The sequence below is a fragment of the Poromitra crassiceps genome, assembly GCF_964638095.1.
Source record: "Poromitra crassiceps genome assembly, chromosome: 7".
Classification (NCBI taxonomy): Eukaryota; Metazoa; Chordata; class Actinopteri; order Beryciformes; family Melamphaidae; genus Poromitra; species Poromitra crassiceps.
The window spans coordinates 53,803,102-53,828,265 of record NC_139628.1 but is presented as its reverse complement, the minus strand read 5'-3'; the positions used below and the strand labels follow the sequence as shown (position 1 = coordinate 53,828,265).

Below are 25,164 nucleotides of genomic sequence, written 5' to 3'. Positions count from 1 at the left end.
TTGTAGAAAATAATTTTATTTCACTTTATCTAATGAAATACAAAAGTGAAAAAAGGCAGAGAGAAAAAATCTCATTCCATTTTATTGATATCATCATCATTATAAATATTATTACCATTATCATTGTTATGAGCTAAAATCAATTCTTTTGATTTGTGAAAAGAAAAAGAAAAAGAAAACAGTGAGCACCATCTGAATCATAGTTCATAAATAGCATTGTAATTCTGTGAGGAGAGCAAGAGTGTTTCAGAATAAAAGAAACCCAGCGTACTCTACTCCCTCTTGTACAGATCTAATTCACCACACACTGAATGTAAACCGGGAACTTGAATGTAAAAAACATTTCCATCATTGTCACCTTATGCCTCTGTCCAGCAGGACTCCAAATGACAATGTACAACAGCAAAAAATGATCATCATAACTTTACTAGGAGAACAATAATAACAATAACCATAGTTATAACAACAATAATTATCCATAACAATGATAATAATTAAAAACAGAACAATTGCACCATATTGTTGGAAACTGTACCGACTCAATCAAACATTTGGACAAGCAGCTCTGCTCTTATTAGTTTGATTGATAATAAATGTACTGGAATGTTTTGAAAACTGTCATTTGTGAGCTAAAACATTTTGTTATATATATATTTTTTTTTCTCCGTCTGACTGCTTACACTGAAAGAAGAGTCTCCCCTCTGTAGGTTGCAGTTACATAGCTGCGTGAAGACATGACGGTGGCAAAAACCTCACGCGGGGCCGTCTTCATTCTACGACATTTTGACCGGGGTGCAACCTAAGGATCCTATAAGGAGCCCCACGTCAATTCTGCCAGTTTTGCACTGTCCAGGTCTGAAAAGTACCAACTAGTCACCGGCTGCTAGTAAAAGTTCCATCCATGCATATTTTGAAATATGTTACGTCTACATCAATCTATGCCAACACTGTGCATTAGGGCCATGCTGTGCGATTAAATTCAACCTCATCAGATACGCCCACAAGCAGGTGGGTAACAGTGCCTGAAGCTGGACACAGTCTCCATCTGGAGCCACTTGACCAAGTACCGGTCAGAAGGTCAGAAGGTCAGGCTTTAGCATTTAGGAGATGGGAGAGAATCCTCTTAGTGGTAGAGAAGAGAGAAACACGGGTGATTTTCCACGGCTGCACGTCAAAATCTCAGTGAAAACCACGGATTTCAGAGCAAAAAAGGTCATATTGCAATAATGGATTCCAGAGTAAAACTCGTCAAATGAAACCAACGGATTTTACAGCAAAACTAATAATGGAACCGTGAATTTCAGAGTAAAACGCCCAAACTGAAACGCAGAATTCTAAATAAAAGTTTATGGGGGGGGTTGGGGGGGGTTGGGTGAAAATATGAATCAGACAGCAGTTCAGCTGGAGTCGTCCAGTTAGAGGAGAGGAGGGATTCTGTTGTTGTTGTCGTCGTTGTTCTCTGGGACGCGAGAGAGGAGAGGCTGGAGGGAAGGGCCAAGAGAGATGTATTGATTTGCAACAGATGGGTGTCAAGTCAAGTCGTCGATGAAGAGGAGTCCCTCTGTATAAATTCCCTGCCTCCATCTCAGAACACAGAGCAGTACATGGAAAGAGTTAACATACAAATACACGTTTTTCCTGATGCAGCTTCTAGTCGCTTTCTCTCTTTTTTTTGTGGCGCATACAAACCACCCAAAACCCTGAAATACCATCCCCCCTTTCCAACTCTCCAATCGGTCTCTCCTCCTCTTTCTTTTCTCCCTCCCCCCCTTTTCCCCCAGTGTCCCGGTCTTGGATCCACTTCACCAGTCCTCTCTCTCTCTCTCTCTCTCTCTCTCTCTCTCCCTCTCTCTCTGTCCCTCTGTGGCAGTCTGTCAATCATCCGACACTCCTCCTCCGTCTCTACACCTTGTCCAGCAGAGATCTCTGGCAGTAGAGGAGGCGTCGAGGCGTGCCGTACTTCCGGAAGAACAACAGCGCCCCCAGAGTGACCACCACCAGCACCAACAGGAGGAGAGGGATGACCACGGCCGCCGGGCCCGCCCCGCCCTCCGATTCGTCCACCTCGATGATGATCACCTCCTCTTCCCGCCCGCCCTTCTTGGGCTCCTCGCCGTCGCAGCCCATCCACTCGCTGAGCACCGACTTGGGGTAGCCGGACTCCACCTTCATGTACTGGTTGTTGAACTTCCAGTACTTGTTGGCTTTGTAGAAGTATGTGTACGCTAAGGAGGAGCGAAATGGGAAGTTAGTCACCTTATTTAATTTTTTTTTTAATAGTCGATGCTTGATTATAAAACACACAGTGACCTCAGTGACCTTATAGCACTGTCATTATGGGTATGACGGTGGTGCAACCAGAGCAATTGAGAGAGAGAGTGGCGTCAGCGGAGGACCAAAATGCGTGACTCATTAGCCAATGAACAGCCAGGAAGGGGTCTGGCGCTACTTTTGAATGCTAAAATAAAGCTGATAATGTACAATTTGATAAAAATAAAAAAACTCGAACTCGAGAGTAAAAAACTGGTCCATTGGAGTGAATGGAGATGTCGCGACTCTTCTATATACACGACTCTGGGTGCAACATGCTCCTGCCTTTGCAAACAGGTACTCATAATCAGAGTAGTACAGAACATCCTTACAGGAGAAAGACACCCTCAGATTTGCCTTACCTTGTTATATATCATCAATCTATAATATCATCTCAATAGATTCCAGGAGTCATTTTGTTCATTTTGTTTTAATTTTTTATTTATTTTGTTTGTTGAGTCGCGCCCTTTACTCAAAACGCATGCCACGCAAAACGCATTCTCCAACTGTTTTTTTAGGCTTGGGTGTTTAAGCGTTTTAGGGTGGATTTTCCCTTCAAGCATATTATACCCCTCCCCCTTTTCCCCCTTACAACAGTTAGAACATGCTTGTGTACTGACTGAAACGCTTTCTTCAAAATGCTATACATACACGCATACACATTAGGGATGTCAATTTTCGGTTAATTTCACTTTCGATTAACCGACGCTAATAATCGATTAACCTATCGGTTAATTCATAATTTTTTAATATAAAAAAAAAAAAAAAAAAAAAAAAAAATGTCTATTTACTCAATGAGCTCATGCCCAAACAAGGCGTGTCTATTTAGATGCTGAAATGTTAATGCTTTTTGTGTTAGAATTATGCCTTTATTTTTTGTTGGCTTTGCTGAAATTTATAAGTTTATTGCCACATTTTGATCAGGTAATCATTCCAAAATCATTCTGGCTCTTATATGGATGACAAGGAAATATATTTTTGAGAGCTTTATTTCCTGTTTATGTAAACATTACAGGAAATAAAGCTCTCAAAAATATATTTCCTTGTCATCCATATAAGAGCCAGAATGATTTTGGAATGATTACCTGATCAAAATGTGGCAATAAACTTATAAAATTCAGCAAAGCCAACAAAAAATAAAGGCATAATTCTAACACAAAAAGCATTAACATTTCAGCATCTAAATAGACACGCCTTGTTTGGGCATGAGCTCATTGAGTAAATAGACAAAAAAAAAAAATAATAATAATAATAATATTAACTGATAGACCGACAGCAATAACCGAACAACGACGTTAGCGACGGTTAATCGATTAACGGTTAACCATTGACATCCCTAATACACATGCATACAATAAGAAAAGGTGAAAAGAAGAAGTATTGCTAAGCAAGAGTTGGTAAAGCAACCAATAAAGCATGAGTCGCCATGCGTCACCGGAATTACAGTGACAGTTGGAAACGCGTCTTTGACCAATCAGACTGCTCGGCTGAAACCACTCATCGTATATATATATATAAAAACAAGTGAGACACAAATTTGGAATGTAGCACTTAGGCGTTTCATAGGAGAGGAACACTCACATCCGTCTTCACTCATGATGGTAGCTTTGATGTTGTCTGGTGCGCCGCTCCACGTGCTGATGGGCTTGGGGTAGTCTCTGTCCACGGTGCGAGTCTGCTCGTTGAAACGGAAGTACCTGCAAAATACCAGAAAGAAGAAGCGACATCAAAGGAATGAAATGAATAAAATGGGTGTAATATGTAAGGGTTAATGTACGACGAGGTGTCCATTATCACTTTTTAAGGGACGACGTGGAGGCGTGAACCGTCCGAGGCGAAGCCGAGGATGGTTGCCTCCGCGAAGTCCCTTAAAAAGTGATAATGGACACCTCGAAGTGCATTAACCCGCTTATACCATGGTCACTTGCCAACAAAACAATAAGACCAGTCATTTATATTTCCATGTGTAATAAATAAAGCAATCTAAATGGCTAAATGTCTGTTATTCATACTGTAAATCAGTCTTCCACGAAATAAAATAGTCCCTCCCACCTCCACCACCCGCTCCGTTTTAAAGCCGACTCAAACGTTAACTTTATTACAGGAATGCAGGTTTAACGATGTTTTGCGTTCTACATTAAATGAAGACATTACCGTTTGGCAGCTTGCTTTATTTTGTATGATAGATACGTATTGGCCAAGTATATTAACATTTAAGAGCGAAGAGTTTCAGGAAGTGAGAGTGAGAGAGCAGCGCCCTGCGTGTGCTGCTGATGTGGTGAAATGCAGAGAGAGTTGTCTCTCTCTCTCTCTCTCTCTCTCTCTCTCTCTCTCTCTCTCTCTCTCTCTCTCTCTCTCTCTCTCTCTCTCTCTCTCTCCGCTCGTGCACGAGCCGAGGGAAATCTTCTCTTTCTCGCCGAGAAGAGCCTGGTGACGCGAGGTTAAAAAATCTCCGAAACGAAAATCAAAATTGTAAATAAGAGTTATTTTTGATAAACTGAGCACACAGGGGTGATTTAAATACTTACTTTGACCGACTCAATTTTTTTCTCAAGTTCCAAAATTGTCATATTAACCCTTAACGGGGGTATAGAGCTCAAACTGCTCTCCTGATAACACTGATGAAACTATGGCGCATTGATATGAACGGTGAACAGACCATTTAGCTAGGTGTCCATTATCACTGTACAATATCACTTTTTAATGGACACCTTGCAGCCAATCAGAATCGAGTATTCACCCAGACCATGGTATAAGCAGGGATATTTAAACGTTTATGTGGCCACGGTATCCATTCTTCGGTTGAAATGGGATAAAGATAAAAAGGGCAGAATATGAGTCACATGAATGAAATGCCCCATGCTAACTGTACAGCAGCATGGGCATAGAGAAGTATGGAGAGAATGTACTGTAGCAGGTTATGACAGGCCTGCACAGCTGTGCTATCACACTATCCCACTAAGCACAAACTAACTTTGTTTTGAATCTTTGTGTTTTTGTTCTCCCTCCCCCCCCTTACGTGTGAAGGGAGGGGTGAGAGCTCGTGGGTAATGTCCTTGTTTGCTAACCACGTCTGTGTTCTATCTTCTCCCCCCCCCCCCCCCCCTGTGTATTTCTGGAAGTTAAATATGAGGAAAAAACAACAACTATGTTTTGACGTTTCAAGAGAAACAGATATAATCGGCGCATGTTGCTGCAGGAATGCGTTCGCAGTACATCGCGTCACTCATCTTCTGTGTGCGATATGAGCACTGTCGTGTTTTTTCACCCTAGTACCCAACTCTTTTCCCCACAAGCAGGGGCGGACTGCATAATCGGGCACGTCGGGCAAATGCCCGGTGGCCTGGCCTGGCCTGGCCTGCAAAAAAAAAAAAAAATTGTGCCCGCAGTCAGGCCACTCACTGAAGAGCAGGCCAGGCGCCGCCTACTGGTTTACTAGTGGTTTTATTACTTTATTCAGGGTTAAAGTGGGTGCATCTCATTGTAAAATTGGACTTGGCCCAAATTGGGCTTCAAACGGCCCAAATTGGGCTTCAAACGGCCCAAATCTGGCTTTAAACGACCCAAATTGGGCTTCAAACGGCCCAAATCTGGCTTCAAACAGCCCAAATTGGGCTTCAAACGGCCCAAATTGAGCTTCAAATGGCCCAAATTTTTCGTCGCCGCCCTTCGGACGCCGGCACGCACGTTGGCCCGTATTGGCCTGGCCTGCTTGGTATCTAATGCCCAGCCTGAATTATGATCCCAGTCCGCCCCTGCCCACAAGTACAATTAAAAGTATTGGTGACTGATTCAGGAACATATCAACAGCTTATGTAGGGGCGTAAGTATATATTTGGCATGTTACAAGGACAACAGAACTTATACTGCAAGTGGACAATGAACGATGCCCAATAGACAGTGAGTGGACTCAACAAAATGTATATACAGCAAGTTCCCTGCTAGTATTCGGGAGAGAGCGAGGTCCATCCTGGACAGAAGATGGACTCACTTAGTGCCTCTGAAGAAGTACGTCTGTCCTGTTGGCGTGTAGAAGAGAGCAGCGTCCATCTTGTCTTTGGGTAGACCGGTGCCCAGGTCTTTCAGGCTCTTAGGAGAGTCCTTCTCCATGCTGGACTCACTGAAGACCCAGTACCTGTCACCTGGAGAAAAGAGGAGAGAGGTTGATAGTTAGAAAGGATGAGGATAAGAAAACTAGAGGAAGGAATGAGGAGAAGGGAGGTCAGAGATTGAGGTTCAGAAGCAAGGTCGTTAACACATGACTCAATCTGGGAACCCAGAGATCTTATCAGTCTGACGACTAATAAGACTCTGGGACAGATGGACGATATTTCTGGGTTTCCGATGTAGAACGGATGTCCGTGTCAAGACTTTCTCTTGTCTCTTGCGGTCATTGTTTCCAGTCCGATTGATGCGAGAATGGAGTTGGAGTTGATTTAATTTGAGGTGTTTTAGGTCCAGACGCCATTTCAGCTCATTTCTATAAACAGATAACCGCATATGAGACATCGTCAGACTGTAAACGATGACGGAAGCGGAAGTCTTGGCGCGCCATGTCCGCTCTACAACCGGAAACACCAAAATATCGTCCGTCTGTCCCAGACTCTTATTAGTCAGATCATTAGACTGGGTAGTCAGATGGCCAGCGATGATGTAATCGTCCCATATCTGGTTGAAATCTTATCTCAAAGACAACCTACCCTTGAAGAAGACAAACTTCCCATCGTCCCTCTCATAGGCTGCGTTGATGTTTGAAGGCAGGCCCCTCCAGAAGTGACCAATGGGCATGGGGTAGCCTGGCAACACCTTGTTGTTACGCACACGCCAAAGCCACTTGTCCTGCAAACACATCATGCTTGGAGTTAGATTGGAGCTACAATAGACCTTATTCCCGACCAATTTTGAACTCATGTCACACTTGGGGCGGGAAAGCGAGATCATACAAACGTCGGGAATTGGCCATTATTTCACAGATTCTCCACTCAAAAATGTCTTCGATAGCAATGAATCTCAATAATCTGGAGGGATAGGTTCATGTTTTAAGGTGATTTGACCCACATAGATACGAATGAATTGAAATAATGCTAAAGTTGAACAATTCTTCAGTTTGCTGGGGACACCTGGAATGCCCTCAAGGACCTCTGGTGGTGTCCTGTGGTGTCATGTTGAAACCCGTGAACCAGTGAAATAGAGCCGGATCATTCAAAGCTTATTCGATGAATTTCGATGAGGATATTTTTTGTGAAGTGCCTGCGTGTGAGGACCAGTGTCTCCACATGCGTCGGAAATACCTTAAACACAAACATCTCCCCTCGGAGGACGGCGATGGTGTCAAAGTGTCCCTCACAGACGTCTGGGCCGTGGTCGGGCCTGTCGGGGGTGGAGGGCTTGGTGGGTCGAGGGGGAGGAGGGGGCGCTCCAGACTTGGTTCCTGGGGGGAAAGATTGAGGGAGAGAGGTGAGAAATATTACTTTAAAAGAAAAAGCAGGAGACATATATTTTTTTTTAAACAACACCATTGTGTGCTCGTCAGCATCATGTGGGTTTGTAAACGGCAACAACTGAACACCAAAACCAATTAAATATAAATTGGACACAGAATCTCGACACCCCGTTGGGCGTCGCAAGAGCATTCCAAGGCATTGCCACAACATTCAACAGAGATTTCCATGGCAATGTTTCAGGAATATCAGCGCAGACATGTTTGGTCCACCACAAAATGTCCAATTCTTCTAGGTCGAGTCACCAACCGTAGATTGTTTGGATTCCTCTGCGGTCGTCGTCGGGAAGCTCGAAGTTTTCAGTGTCCATCCACTGGTAGAAGGGCGCCATGATGGCGGACGGGTTGTTGGAGTGCTCCAGACCCAGAGCGTGACCCAACTCGTGGACCGCTACCAGGAACACATCATTACCTAGAGAGAGATTAGATATGATCATTAAGAGACGAAGGGAGGAAAAGCAAAGCGCTGCTACACATTAGAGAAGACAGAGAGAGTAAGAGGAAAATTGCAGAGCTTCAAGACAGACAGTTACAAAAGTACAAGAGTACTGTGCAGACCAAAGTCTAGACATTGTCAAGGCAACAGTATGATTAGGACAATTACAGGTTTCCAGCAACATAATGAAAACACTCTCGGATGTCTTAAGTGTCTTGAAATCCCTGCCCGTCCCTTCCCAGCTGGACCGTTCCCTCTCCCCCTTCTCTTACCTCCCTGGTCGACGTTTCCGGTGGTCCAGGGTTCGGCGAGGTCAAAGTGCGTGTCTCCCCCGATGCCGTGGCCGGGGAAGTAGGCGTGAGCCAGGAAGCCGCCCTCGCCGTCGAACGGCGTGCTGTCGCCGTGGAAGCCCTCGGAGAAGGAGAGCATGATGTCTGCGAACTTGTCCACCTTGTCCCGGATCTGGCTGTAGGGGATCTCTCTGAAGGTGAGGGGGATCGCGCTCTCCCACACCCTGAAGGCCTTGCGGATCGCCTCGTACGTGGCGCGCTCCCCGATCTTAGGGGTGTAGTTCTGTATGCTTTGGTAGAGGATGGAGAAATCGGAAATAAATATTGGAATTGGGGGAAAGGATAGGCGTGTAGTATGTGCGATCCAGCACATAGATCAAGGCCATTTTCCTTTACTACAAGAGATCAACTCATGTCCATTGCAAAAATCATCAACAAACAAAACCATCTTAACTCTTTAGTCTTGTATTCAGTCTAAGATCTAACAGACTCTTATAGTGTCAATGTGTTGAAACAAAGCAGAATATGGCAGAGTATTCCACTATTATCAAGAAAATGACACTTTTAAGTCAAGGAAATTCTTGAAGCAAGTTAATTTCTCATTGGAACATTATCTCACCCCACTGGAATACTTTTTTTTTCTCAATTGTTTTAAGAAGAACATGATAATGATGGATATTCTTTGCAGTGTTACATTCATTGGTCGAGTCTTTATCAGAGCAATCTCACATGAATATATTATTTCTTTGGGCATTTATACACCTTAGCTAAGTTCTCCGACTCCTACATAAAAAAGTGAAATAGCTAGGTTAATGTCTATGTCATTTTGGACTCCCTGATACAATATTAGGTGCTCTGGCTGGCTGCTGTTTAGTTAAAAGGGCATTTCATTTGCATACTGTAGAGGATAGTTATCCTCAAACTTGCACAAACCTGTACTTATACAATTGTATTAGTAAAACCAAAGTGTTGGTGCATTGAGCGCGTCTCCTCACCTGAAGGTCACCTCGGCCTTGTCCCATTTCAGACCCTGGACGGCGTATCTCTTCTTCCTCAGGTTGCTCTTCAGCCCCGGGCCAAACTTATCTGCTACGCCACACCGCGGCCGGCTCATCGCCCTGGCAACAGCAAGATAAACATCCCAATTCCAAACTGTGTACAAGATTCTGACTTCCTCGAAATAAACACTTTTTTTTTTTTGTTTTAGCTCTTTTGTCATCTCCAGTAAATGACCGTTAATTCCACTTGCAGCTCACTTCAAGTCTTCACTTGCATGCAGGGGAGAAACTATTTGAATCATTTATTTATTTAGGTTACAGTAAATCCCTCAATTTACGGGACACTTTTATTATTTTACCAGCCTACGTGTAGAAAATGCCTCCAAATGCTGGTTGGTTACCCGACTAAGTGGCTGGTAGAGTGGACATACTTGCACGGTATCTCCGAACAACATCACCATGATTTGGAAAGCAAGCGGCTGTGTCTGTGTTTGAGTTTGTCTTTGGATTTGATTGTCCAAACTTTCCTCTCAGCCAGCACTCACTCTTTTGTTTTGGAGTCCATGGTGCCGGTCACCGTCAGGCCGTAAAACCTCTGCATGTTTGCTATGGCGTCGGCCATGAGTTGGACTGAGCGCATAGCCTGGGCTCTGCCATCACCTGGAGGCAGGTAGCCATACTGCTGCAGCCAAGCCTGCAAGAGAGAGAGAGGGAGGACCGGGGGGTGGGGGGAGAGAAAGAGTTTGATTATGTTTATGATAGATAAGACACCTAACAGCCCAGTTAGATTATTGCTAACTAACAGTGTTGGGAAAGTTACTTTCAAAATGTAATATACTACATATTACTAGTTACTTTCATTTGCAAGTAATAAGTTACTTTACAATATTACTCTCTGTGTAGAGTAACTCATTACTTATAACACTACTTTTGCATTACTTTCACCAAAATAACTGCAGTAGCAGAATGACATCGCCGCCCTGGAACCCTCCTGAAAAATAATTGATACGATCTTCAATCAGTGTAAACAATCCAAAATTCTAAATGTCATCCTTTTCCTTTGTTATTGTCATCTATAGTGGCTATTTGCATAAAACCACACAATTTGATTAGGAAATTATTGTATATTTATTTAAATATGTACTTTGATTAAAAAAAATAAAAAAAATAACTCAATTTGTAACTTGTGTTACTTGACAGAGTAACTGGTATAATATTACTGAAATCATATTGTAATGAGTTATATTAGAGTTACTGCTAAAAGTAATATATTACATGTAATATGTTACTTTTGTCACTTCGCACAGCTGAACACAGTTTAGAAGCTATAACTCTGCCTGAGAGAATTTCATTGGTGTTGAGTGTTTTAATATCAGCGGTCTTTTTAGTCTGCCAAGAAATGTTTGGGAGGGAAACACTGCTGTGGGACTATGTTTATCCCAAAATCAGCCTTCCAAACCAACTAGTCCCCCCATGCATGCATAATGAGCAAAAAATGCAAAATGCAAAATATAATCTCTTCCACTGGCATATGGATATACAAAATATCATATACAAATCTCATCAACTGAACTACCAAAGTTGCGATAATGCATACTGTCTGAACACAACCATCATTATTAAATATTATATACAATTAATACATATTTAGACTCTTGTATACAGTATTTTTGGAGTTTTCTTCCAGAAAAAGATTTCCCCCATCTGAAAAAGTGACACCCACTATTACAAAACTGCCGGTATCACAAAACAAAAACTTTTTTTTAAGGATTATATATGAAGTCCCTGTGTAGTGTCGAGGTAAAACCACTCGCCTACCACCACGGAGACCCGGGTTCAATTCCCGAAATCCGTACTTCCGGCTTGGTCAGATGTTCCTACAGACACAAGTGGCCATGTTTGCAGGTGCGAGGCCGGTGGGGTAATGAGTCCTGGTCACTGCACTAGTGCCTCCTCTGATGGAGGCCGGTGGGGTAATGAGTCCTGGTCACTGCACTAGTGCCTCCTCTGATGGTTGGTCTGTTCGGGGGGGGGGGAGGGGAACTATAGTGGGGAATAGCGTGATCCTCCCACGCACTACTACGTCCTGAACTCCTCGCTGTCAGGTGAAAAGAAGCTGCCAGCAGCTGCACATGTGTCGGAGCAAGCATGTGCTAGCCTACAACTCTCCGCAGATCGGCAGAGGGGGTGCAGGGATGCAATCTCACCGGAGTGAAAAAGGTGACAGATATCAAGGCCGACACAAAGCCACTCAAAATCATTCAATTAAGTGCCCTATTTTGGGATCAAAAAGGTGACTAGTTTGCATCCCTGGGGTGGAGCAACAAAAAAAGGAAGTCCTTGGTTGATAAATTGTTAATATTTTCACAGACTCCATCATCATCATTTTTTTTTATTGTACGCCCCAGCAGTGATTGGAAACAGGTGTTTATCTGTTAAAATATAAAGATCATACTATAAGAGACATACTTCTTATTTGGCAGCAGACATTTGGAGTTTGACAATACAGTACATCATTATCCAAAACTTTCTCTTTTTCTTTCTCTGTGAGTGACTCTGTCGTCTCACAGTCAGACATCATACATCAACACAGGAACCGTCTGAAAACATCTTAGTCAATGGGTTCACCATACATACTGGCCTCAGACATCATACATCAACACAGGAACCAACTGAAAACATCTTAGTCAATGGGTTCACCATACATACTAGCCTCAGACATCATACATCAACACAGGAACTGTCTGAAAACATCTTAGTCAATGGGTTCACCATACATACTGGCCTCAGACATCATACATCAACACAGGAACCAACTGAAAACATCTTAGTCAATAGGTTCAGCATACATACTGGCCTCAGACATCATACATCAACACAGGAACTGTCTGAAAACATCTTAGTCAATGGGTTCACCATACATACTGGCCTCAGACATCATACATCAACACAGGAACTGTCTGAAAACATCTTAGTCAATGGGTTCACCATACATACTGGCCTCAGACATCATACATCAACACAGGAACCAACTGAAAACATCTTAGTCAATAGGTTCAGCATACATACTGGCCTCAGACATCATACATCAACACAGGAACCAACTGAAAACATCTTAGTCAATGGGTTCACCATACATACTGGCCTCAGACATCATACATCAACACAGGAACTGTCTGAAAACATCTTAGTCAATGGGTTCACCATACATACTGGCCTCAGACATCATACATCAACACAGGAACCGTCTGAAAACATCTTAGTCAATGGGTTCACCATACATACTGGCCTCAGACATCATACATCAACACAGGAACCAACTGAAAACATCTTAGTCAATGGGTTCACCATACATACTGGCCTCAGACATCATACATCAACACAGGAACCAACTGAAAACATCTTAGTCAATGGGTTCACCATACATACTGGCCTCAGACATCATACATCAACACAGGAACCAACTGAAAACATCTTAGTCAATGGGTTCACCATACATACTGGCCTCAGACATCATACATCAACACAGGAACCAACTGAAAACATCTTAGTCAATGGGTTCACCATACATACTGGCCTCAGACATCATACATCAACACAGGAACCAACTGAAAACATCTTAGTCAATAGGTTCAGCATACATACTGGCCTCAGACATCATACATCAACACAGGAACTGTCTGAAAACATCTTAGTCAATGGGTTCACCATACATACTGGCCTCAGACATCATACATCAACACAGGAACGGTCTGAAAACATCTTAGTCAATGGGTTCACCATACATACTGGCCTCAGACATCATACATCAACACAGGAACCAACTGAAAACATCTTAGTCAATGGGTTCACCATACATACTGGCCTCAGACATCATACATCAACACAGGAACCAACTGAAAACATCTTAGTCAATGGGTTCACCATACATACTGGCCTCAGACATCATACATCAACACAGGAACCAACTGAAAACATCTTAGTCAATGGGTTCAGCATACATACTGGCCTCAGACATCATACATCAACACAGGAACCAACTGAAAACATCTTAGTCAATGGGTTCACCATACATACTGGCCTCAGACATCATACATCAACACAGGAACTGTCTGAAAACATCTTAGTCAATGGGTTCACCATACATACTGGCCTCAGACATCATACATCAACACAGGAACCAACTGAAAACATCTTAGTCAATGGGTTCACCATACATACTGGCCTCAGACATCATACATCAACACAGGAACCGTCTGAAAACATCTTAGTCAATGGGTTCACCATACATACTGGCCTCAGACATCATACATCAACACAGGAACCAACTGAAAACATCTTAGTCAATGGGTTCACCATACATACTGGCCTCAGACATCATACATCAACACAGGAACCAACTGAAAACATCTTAGTCAATGGGTTCACCATACATACTGGCCTCAGACATCATACATCAACACAGGAACCAACTGAAAACATCTTAGTCAATGGGTTCACCATACATACTGGCCTCAGACATCATACATCAACACAGGAACCGCCTGAAAACATCTTAGTCAATGGGTTCACCATACATACTGGCCTCAGACATCATACATCAACACAGGAACTGACTGAAAACATCTTAGTCAATGGGTTCACCATACATACTGGCCTCAGACATCATACATCAACACAGGAACTGACTGAAAACATCTTAGTCAATGGATTCACCATACATACTGGCCTCAGACATCATACATCAACACAGGAACCGTCTGAAAACATCTTAGTCAATGGGTTCACCATACATACTGGCCTCAGACATCATACATCAACACAGGAACCAACTGAAAACATCTTAGTCAATGGGTTCACCATACATACTGGCCTCAGACATCATACATCAACACAGGAACTGTCTGAAAACATCTTAGTCAATGGGTTCACCATACATACTGGCCTCAGACATCATACATCAACACAGGAACCAACTGAAAACATCTTAGTCAATGGGTTCACCATACATACTGGCCTCAGACATCATACATCAACACAACCGTCTGAAAACATCTTAGTCAATGGGTTCACCATACATACTGGCCTCAGACATCATACATCAACACAGGAACCAACTGAAAACATCTTAGTCAATGGGTTCAGCATACATACTGGCCTCAGACATCATACATCAACACAGGAACCAACTGAAAACATCTTAGTCAATGGGTTCACCATACATACTGGCCTCAGACATCATACATCAACACAGGAACTGTCTGAAAACATCTTAGTCAATGGGTTCACCATACATACTGGCCTCAGACATCATACATCAACACAGGAACTGTCTGAAAACATCTTAGTCAATGGGTTCACCATACATACTGGCCTCAGACATCATACATCAACACAGGAACCAACTGAAAACATCTTAGTCAATGGGTTCACCATACATACTGGCCTCAGACATCATACATCAACACAGGAACTGTCTGAAAACATCTTAGTCAATGGGTTCACCATACATACTGGCCTCAGACATCATACATCAACACAGGAACCAACTGAAAACATCTTAGTCAATGGGTTCACCATACATACTGGCCTCAGACATCATACATCAACACAGGAACCAACTGAAAACATCTTAGTCAATGGGTTTACCATACATACTGGCCTCAGACATCATACATCAACACAGGAACCAACTGAAAACATCTTAGTCAATGGGTTCACCATACATACTGGCCTCAGACATCATACATCAACACAGGAACCAACTGAAAACATCTTAGTCAATGGGTTCACCATACATACTGGCCTCAGACATCATACATCAACACAGGAACCAACTGAAAACATCTTAGTCAATGGGTTCACCATACATACTGGCCTCAGACATCATACATCAACACAGGAACCAACTGAAAACATCTTAGTCAATGGGTTCACCATACATACTGGCCTCAGACATCATACATCAACACAGGAACCAACTGAAAACATCTTAGTCAATGGGTTCACCATACATACTGGCCAGTCAACAGAAAGAAGGGATAGGCCACTCGAGTGAACCTGTATGAGCGGGTGTATGACGACTGACATCGGTGCTCGTTTGGACCTGCCTCTGTGTGTTCGTGTGTATACGAAAGATTGTGTGTATGTGTGTGTGTGTGTGTGTGTGTGTGTGTGTGTGTGTGCACGCACGCACGCACACATTAATGTCCATGTGTTTGAGGGAACTTTCGTATTCAGCATTTGCAAAACCAGTACCAACTTGACTCTGAACCAAAACAGTGTTGTCTTCACAAACATAGAAACCCTCCCTTACAAAAGCCAACACGCACACACACACACACACACACACACACACACACACACACACACACACACACACACACATGTGCACACACACACACACACACACACACACACACACACACGCGCACACACACACACACACACACACACACACACACACACACACACACACGCGCGCGCGCGTGCACACACACACAGAATGGTGAAACAGTGAGAAGGGGCACAGCTTTGACATGTGAGGTAAGAAAGCATGGTAACACTATTCTATTTCCAAAGTTTAACGGCGACATTATCCTCTTTACAAACTCTTAAAAAGTGGCAGCAAAGCCTTCCTCCCTCTGAGTTGAACTTTGTTGTGGGGTCGTAAGGGACAGACGAGACGAGGAACCCGGAGCCAAATAAAACACGGAGAATCTGTCAAAACAACGATGTCATAATTCAGTCGCGATGACCCCCAAAGCTCTTGTCTAGACAATCACGGCCAAAGACAACCTCGTGATGGTTAGACATGGAAAAAGTCACATTTTCAACAACGATCGGCTTCTTCAAAGCTTAATTTGTAAGACCTCTCTGCCATATCTCTCTCTCTCTCTGTCTCTCTCTCTCTCTCTCTCTCTCTCTCTCTCTCTCTCTCTCTCTTGGTCTCTCTCCCCCTCTCAGGACGGCCCAGGCACAAGCCTGCTGTCCTCATGTCAACCGGAAAACCACCAGTCTTTATATTTACCCATGAAAGGCCAGCCTATTCTTTCCCCTGCCTGGTGCTGCTGGTCTGAGAGTGGGCCGAGACACACAGCCTCGGAGATCACTTTACCGGCTCGGAGAACTGTGTCTATATTCTCTCTGAATCCAAGATGGAGTCAAATATTTTTCTCCATAACCTCCTGTTGGGAAGTTGTAGAGGATCCAAAACGTGTCGTATACCGCACAAAGGCATGCCTGGCTGTGTGTTTCTCTGTGCGTGTGTGTCTATGAGCTGTGCAAAGCCATCCAGTGCGTGTCTCCATCTTCACCACAAATGAAGTCGGTGGAATGACCCAGATTGAATTCCTTCTTCAGCATCCATGTAAACCTCAGACATCTCGCTCTGGTTCCACCGTTGGAGCTATTTTTTCTTCAACCCCCCCCCCCCCCCCCCCATCCCTCCCAGATCCTCCAAGGAGAAGGAAGAGGAGCTTAGGAGAGTGAGAAGACTGAGGATGGATTGGAGATGTAGTATCTGAGCAGTGATACCTGGGCGTATATATGGCCTGGGCACACACAGCTACTGTAGTTCTGTGGAGGGTAGAGAGAGGCCAGAGAACAAGGTTTGCTTATGATGAACTTCTCCCCCTCTCTCCATGCCTGCAGACTGCCCTCTCACCCACAAACCATCTCCTCGATATCTCTTTGGATTGAAATGGTCGTCGATGGCATGCCATCTTCTACTTCATTTAATTTGTCCCCAACTATCTCTGTCCATCTGTCTCTAACTCTCTCTCTCTCTCTCTCTCTCTCTCTCTCTCTCTCTCTCTCTCCCTGTCTGTCTGCATGTCTCTCTCTCAGCTCCCTGTCTCTCTCTCTCTCTCTCTCTCTCCACTGACTGCTGCTAGTGTGTCCTGTGGCTCCAGTGCGGTGACGCGTCTGGGTCTATAAAAACACTCTCCGCTCGGCTTGGATGAAAAGTTTCCCCACACACCGTCAAGAACCCCGGGCTTCTCCCCTCTGCTCCTCTCCTCCCCTCTCGCCACCTCCACCCGGGTCCGGACGCCAGGTATCCCAGCATGCACCTCTCCCCCCTGGAACTCCCGGCAGCCACAATCAAAGGTGCTATTTATTGGGACTTGTACATGGCCGGTATTGTCGGCCTCGGAGGGGCCGGGGGCGACTAGGTAGAGCGAGCTGCAGCAGACCCATGTGTGGTCAAAGGCCTGGCTGCTGTCTCAGTAAACAGACCGCTGGGTCTGCGTGCCCGCCATGTGGGGGGAGTGACGTGTGGTCTGCAGGTATAATACACAGACAGAGAAACACAGCCAGCGTGATGTAACACACACACACACACACACACACACACGTGGGATATGATCCTATTTAACTTGGACTGTAAATTCATATTTAATGCCTACTGAACACTCCTCCTACTCGTGTTGGAGTGCACTTGCCAGATCATTTTCCTATTTCTTTGTCTCTGAATATTGACGTGACCGCTATACTGCATACTGACACTAAGGCAAATTCTTTGACATACTGACTGACACTAAGGCAAATTCTTTGACATACACTAAGACAAATTCTTCGTATGTAATCTTGCGTATTGTGGCAATAAAAGTGATTCCGATTCCGATTCTGTTATGATTCTGCTCTAGAGGTAGTTCACTGGAGTCAGTGTTGTGTAGTCAAGTCACTATTATCTCGAGTCCAAGTCTCGAGTCCCCAGTGTTCAAGTCTGTGTCATCCAAAGAAGAGTCTGTGTCAAGTCCCCATGACCTGAGTCACAGTCCAGAGTTACTGAACATGAGTGTGAATCCACATGTAGGTGGAACACACGTGTCTCTGCCGTTGTACAAAGTCGAATAATCTCACAGCATCAACATAGTTATTAGTATCTTATGCCAATTGATTAGGGCCTATTACAAAAAAAACAAAGCAAAAATAAAAACGGTCGTTATCAATTAACAATTCCGAGTCCTCGTCTCTAACTACTTCCGAGTGTGAATTCACAAATGCTCGAGTCCGACTAGACTCGACGACCACACTGACCGGAGGAAGGGATGATTCCAGGGATGCAAACTCACCAGAGTGAAAAAGGTGACAGATACCAAGGGCAGACACAAAACCAAAATCAAAATCAAAACCAAAACCATTCAATTAAAGTGCCCTATTTTAGGATCAAAAAGGTGACTGTCACCTAAAGGTGACTAGTTTGCATCCCTGGGATACTTTGACCCCACTGTGACCCTACAATCCTATACTGTATAATAATGTCAGTGACAATCAGCCTCGTACTGAAAATGCTTAAAAACAAAAACTCTGTTGTTTATGTATATTATGCTTCCAAAACACTAAAAAAATGACTCCCCGCAATCGTCTGCGAATGCAGACGTCTGGATGTAAAGATCGGGACACTTAAAATCCTGAAAGCTTACACTTATGTTTCGCAACAGCACTCAGTCCACTGAGGAGTAAGCATGGGGAGTAACCGGTGACCATGACGCTACACTGGGCAACATACATGTGATGTCCCAATGTCCCATCATGCATCACAAGACATGTAACTGCCAGCTATAGTCACGCACTATTGTGTCACACGCAGTCATGAGACTGAGCTGAGCTGGGAGGAGTAGTGATCCTTTTGTCTGGCTGCTGCACTGTAAAAAAAAAAAAGAAGAAGAAGCCAACCACAAGTTCCTGTAACAGTTATAAAGAAAATGCAAAATTCCCCATGTAATTATATCCATTGCGGTAGCCTGCTTGCTAGGAAACAAAGAATGATGATATGTGTCAAGGGAAGTGACATCTTTACTACGATAGTGTTCTATACTATCTGTCTGTAGTGATCAAGAGGGGAGCTGTCAGTGGCAAAGTGGTTTTGGGTGTCTGACTAAGGAAAATGGCTAAGAATAAGGACAAAGCACGTCAGATCTGGGTTTCGATTGGCTACGTTTGTAGGGCACACACATATTTAGCCATGCATGCAGTGCCGGTGCAGTAACGTGTCTGTTAAACAACATGCCAAAGTATTCTATTAAGGTCATAATAACTAACGATGCTGCCAAAGTGTCAAGATACTGGAGAGCAGAGCGGTCACATTTTCAAGCTGCCTGCTGGAAAAAACTCCATGGCCTTGTTTTTTTTTTTACAGTGAATCTGGTTTTCTTCAGCCAGAGAAATGAGCCGGATCTTCTTTCCCCGAGCGAGGAAAAGGACAGATAGGGGGAACGGGAAAGTAGAACCCATAAATGATCTGAAGAAGCGAGAGAAGAAGGAGAGGTAAAGACATTAAGAAGGAAGAGTGGTAATGGAGGAGAAGAAGTGGGGCAAGAGGGGGGATAGAAGTATGGGCCAATTTAAATTTGAGGGACTGCGTCAGTTGTTCCTCTCGGGCCGTACCAACGGAAAAAACGGGGAATTCTGGTCATGAGTGGCTGAATCTCACATTGCCTTCATTTCTTGGCGTCTCTGACCCAGTTAGCACCCACACCAGCGCCATGCAATATATCACCCTCATTTCCATATCTACAGTATATACGGGCTCAAACGGGTCTAATAACATGATCTCTGGACATGTGCCAGCATAACAATACTGCATTTATAACAATCTATTGATAGATTGTGGCTGTAATACATGCAGAATATAAATGTTCCTTCAATTTTATGTCCTAAATGTTTCTCCACTTTTGTGATTACTATCTGTATCATATATTTCATATATTCGTATGTATATATACACATACACATGTTTTAAAATGTATTTACTTGTATGCTAAATTGTTATGACAGATCAATGGATAATTTTATACAGAAATGCTCAAATAAAGTTAATTAAAAGACGAAGAGATGATATACAACCAGAGTGACAAACGCCATAGGACCGCAACAATTCACAATAATTCAAGTTAAATGTCTGTAATGCTGTTTCATTACTATCAAACAGCAAGCCACCAATCAATCAATCAATCTATCAATCAATCAATTGATTGATAGATCAGGAGCTTTAGCTCAGGAGGTAGAGCGGGTCGGCCAATGACGCAAGGGTTGGCGGTTCGATCCCTGCTCCCTCCCAGCTGCCGTCGCTGTGTCCTTGGGCAAGACACTTAACCCTCCTTGGTAAATGGTAAATGGTCTGCATTTATATAGCGCTTTTATCCAAAGCGCTTTACAATGAGTAGATAGTCTACATTCACCCATTCATACACCGATGGTGGCAGGCTGCCACGCAGGGTGCCTACACACCATCGGGAGCAAGGAGGGTTAAGTGTCTTGCCCAAGGACACAGCGACGGCAGCTGGGAGGGAGCGGGGATCGAACCGCCAACCCTTGCGTCAATCTCTTGTGTAGATAAGCGCCCTCTCTCTCTCCTTGAAGTCCACCAGTTTCCCATTAAGGGTGGATCCAGCTGATTATTTGGACGTTTCTTAAGTGACAACAACCACCGCTGGTTGTCAGAGCAGCGTGCAGCAGAGCTTCAGCTAGCCAGGGCTTTGCAGCAGGCTTTGATGCTACATCAACAAGCGCTCAGGTCAAGATATAGAGAATTGAACCCACATGTGTTTTGACTCTATCTATATCCCCTCTGCTGTGATCACATGACACAAGGCTCCAGATGGCTTCTGTTACCTTGCTGGAGAAACTCTAGGAATTTCTTTTAAAGCCATAAGGCTGAGATCCTGTAAGCAGACCCACTTTGTTTTCATTGCTGCCCACTTCCTCTGCTTACAATGTCCAACCGGGCATTTTATATATTAAAAAGAAAAAAGGTTTAGACAAGGCAAAAAACATTGTGTGAATCAAAACAGATGTTGGAGAGGACAAAGGTAAAGCACTAGAGCTGCAACGCTGAATCGATTAGTCAATCGACAGAAAAATAATCTACAACTATTTTGATAATCGATTAATCGCTTTGAGTAATTTTGAAAGAAAAAAAGGTCAGAATTCTCTGATTGGAGCTTCTTAAATGTGAATATTGTCTGGTTTCTTTATGACCTCTATGACAGTAAACTAAATATCTTTGGGTTGTGGACAAAACAAGACATTTGAGGGCATCATCTTGGGCTTTGGGAAACACCGATCGACATTTTTTCACCATTTTCCGACATTTTATAGACCAAACAACTAATCGATTAATCGAGAAAATAATAGACAGATTAATCGATCATGAAAATAATCGTCTGTTGCAGCCCTATAAAGCACGGTGGCTGTCGTTGAAGTGGAGCAGGAACGACGACGTTTCGTTTTTACAGAACGGTGGAAATCTTCTCTCTCCATTGGTGGAGTGTCTCTACTCGCTCAGCATAGATCTAATAGTGTGTTTAGCCGGTCAGGTCAGGGTGACGTCAGAGAGCGATGTGCAGAAGTTTAGCAACACGGGGTAAAACCACAACATTCCTCTAACTTCAGTTTCTGTCCTTCCTCTGTTCTCAAGATACACATTCATCCCCTGCTTAGACCTATAAGTAGCCTATATTAGACCTATAAGTATATAGGACCTCAACCCTATTAATTATACATTCATGTATAATTAATTATGTATGTTTCGTTCCTATGTGTCTATTCCTGTCTTTGCTCTGAAAATGGTGTCTCACACTTTCTCTGAGAACCCTGCGTTCTTCCACATCCCCTCAGTTTAGTCTACTTTCTCCACACACAGACGACTTGATCATAGGTTGCATATATACAACTCTCAGGTGATGTAATCCAGAACCCATAATTAACGATAATCCTCTTTCGGCATCAGTCTGACGCTCGTTAGTACCACCGCAAGCAGCAGCAGCGGCAGCAGCAGTGGGTAAAACCATCCATAAGTGGGTATAAACAGTGACACAGACCCATGCTGGTAGACAAGACAGAGGACCTGGATGAGACCTGTATCAGCTCATGTGTCTTAGGTAGGCATACTGTAGTCTACCTGGCACAACAGAACTGCATCAATATCAGCCCCCATGCGGTAACTGGGTTGTTATTATTATTATTACAGTGAGACTGTTTAGCTGTTATAGATATTAAGCCACACAGCTTCACAGCAGCTGCATGTGGCACTAAAAAGAGCAATGCTGTTGTTGTTTTTACTTTGTTTACAGCTGTTCATCACTCTGCTCGTCTGTCCCCCCGGAGGTCAGCGACCTGTGACCTCTCTAAACTCTCTCTCTCTCTCTCTCTCTCTCTCTAATACTGTATCTCTGTCTCTCTCTCTCTCTGTCTCTCTCCCTGAGTGATCCACCATGTCTGGCTTGACTCAGACGCCAGCTGCTTGTGGTCAGTGACTAAGGTCCTCCTTCGTTCCTTCATGCACATCCTGTCTACCAAGACCTGCAGGCTTGACCTACCTATTGTGTATAGGCTATCTTTACTTTTGCAGAACTGACACAGAACTGACACTTAGGTAACATCGGGCTTTTCCCCCCACAATAGTCATAATGGACTTCTTCTTTTTCTGCCCACTGAACCAATTTCATCGACTGTTTCCTGTGACAACTGTGGCTCCTGTCTTGTCAAATTAAAACACCTCCTTATAGGGTGACTGAATGTGTTCCCAAGACCTGTGCAGTACTGTATACCACCACATGTCCACATCAAACACCAAGACCTGTGCAGTACTGTATACCGCATGTCCACATCAAACACCAAGACCTGTGCAGTACTGTATGTCCACATCAAACACCCGTCATTTGTGCATTGCAATGATGACCACTGGTTATTATTACCGATGTTATCAACAAGTGGAACGTTGCTGAATGCTGGTTAGGAACAACCTACCTAGAGAGCAAAATGTAAAACGGGCCGAGCCCGGAGGCGCCTGGGGGTGAGCGAGCCTAATCATTGTCAGAGCTGCATGGGCCCTGGTGACAGAATGTGTTTAGGTGAAGGAGGCTAGACGCTTGTTTAGTGTCTCCTCCGGGCCTGACTTTTCAAAAGCCTGCATGACGCCTGTGGGCCCCCCCCATCTCCCAGACGAGAGCCCCCCCCCCCATGTCCAGCTTGCTGTTAATGCAGGACAGCTTCCTCCCTCCGCTCGCTCCATGCCTGGTGGTGGTGGTGGTGGTGGTGTCGACACAGGCAGATGAAAACCATGAACCCCCTCCTCCCCTGTAACACCACCACCCCCATTCTCCTCAGAACAAAGCAGCTGCTCAGCTGAGTTTTCAGAACGCTGCTGCTGATCCCCCCACTCCCTCTTCCCTCTCTCTCTCTCAGGGCACACAGTTTAGATTCAGGGCATTTTCCCTGCGGCGGCACACACACACACACACACACACACACACACACACACACACACACACACACACACACACACACACAGTGTCATCTCCTGTTACCGTTCCTATTCAGATGGGAGCTTTCCATCAGTGCACAGGAAGAGAAGGTTAGGGGAGGGAGTGTTTGGAAGAGACAGAGTAAACATCTAGGACAGATAAACTATCCCCGTGTGGCTGTAACAGCATGATCATTTCCCCATCCTTAACAAAGGGACAGCTACTACAGAAGACATTACATTTTAGAAAGATACTCATATACCACAGGAAAGCTATACATTTCTATAGGAATATTGGGATTACGAAGCCTATAGTAAAGTATGTGATATAGGTCTATTCGTCTTTATAAAGTATTGACACTATAAAGTCTCCAAAGGGATAGGCTATCATTCATAGGAATTGCAGTGATTTTTCTCTCTCCGTTGGATAGCTGGCTACCATATGCAGTGGCATGATTTGCAAATGGGAAAATGCCTACTCGCCGTCCAAACACATTATTGGCCAAAACATCTCGCCATGAGAACATAAACATACATCATGTATTCATGTTTTAATCTGTCATGACACTTACCTCGGCTTTTAAGACATTTGCAGTTGCGCAGGTAAAGCCAAAGTACAGAGCGCAGGCCAGCGTGAGAAGCTGGGGCAGCATATTCTTCAATCTGCAAAAGTAGGCTACCCCAGTGAAGTTCAACAAAACTATTATAACGACCTACAGATGTCCCACAGTCCGGACGCCGGCAACAAAGACAGAACAAAAATTGATGCTATTCCGTTCGGTTATTATCTATGGAATAATAATGTGCCCAAAAAAAAACTTTAGGCTAAAAGTTGTCTCCACATGGACACTGTTTGCGCACAGGTCGCTGTTCTGCACAAAAACAACTCCTTTACGCATCAAAGAGCAAAATAGAAAACCGCAAAATACAAAAGAAAAAAGATCAGCTATGACAAATGGTCCGATCTTTAAGCGTCATAGTTTTGGCTGGTCCTTTGTCAGGTCAAGTTTGTCTTGTGTCTAATGTTGATAGCACCAATATGTGGCGACGTGGTCAGAGAGAGGGAGAGAGAGAGAGAGCGAGAGCGAGAGGGAGAGAGAGAGAGAGCGAGCGAGAGGGAGAGAGAGAGCGAGAGAGAGAGAGAGAGAGATTTCCCTTTTAGATCCTCCTCCAGATGTGCCGACGTAACACTAGCCTATATTTTCATGGCGACAGCTGGCTGATTTATCGATTAGCTATTGTTTATAGACAATTAAATTAATATTAGCATGAGCCCAATTCAGGGGATTCCAAATATTGTCGTGGCCTCCAAATAGACAGAGTAGGCTACAACCATTATGATAAGATGTTGACCCAATTAACAATCCAAGAAGATATTG

At 43.9% G+C, this 25,164-nt stretch overlaps 1 protein-coding gene across 1 annotated transcript; it reads right to left on the bottom strand.

The window, feature by feature from the left end:
• LOC310780133 (matrix metalloproteinase-14-like) lies at window positions 1–24,825 on the bottom strand. The gene is made up of 10 exons (XM_083640687.1): window positions 24,358–24,825; window positions 10,080–10,228; window positions 9,532–9,654; window positions 8,519–8,826; window positions 8,061–8,222; window positions 7,602–7,741; window positions 7,011–7,149; window positions 6,302–6,452; window positions 3,892–4,007; window positions 1–2,225 (listed from the first exon to the last, which is right to left on the bottom strand). Exons 1-10 carry the CDS (start codon window positions 24,436–24,438, stop codon window positions 1,903–1,905), a joined length of 1,692 nt encoding a protein of 563 aa, XP_083496813.1. The 5' UTR covers window positions 24,439–24,825; the 3' UTR covers window positions 1–1,902.
• Between the last annotated feature and the right edge of the window lie 339 nt (window positions 24,826–25,164).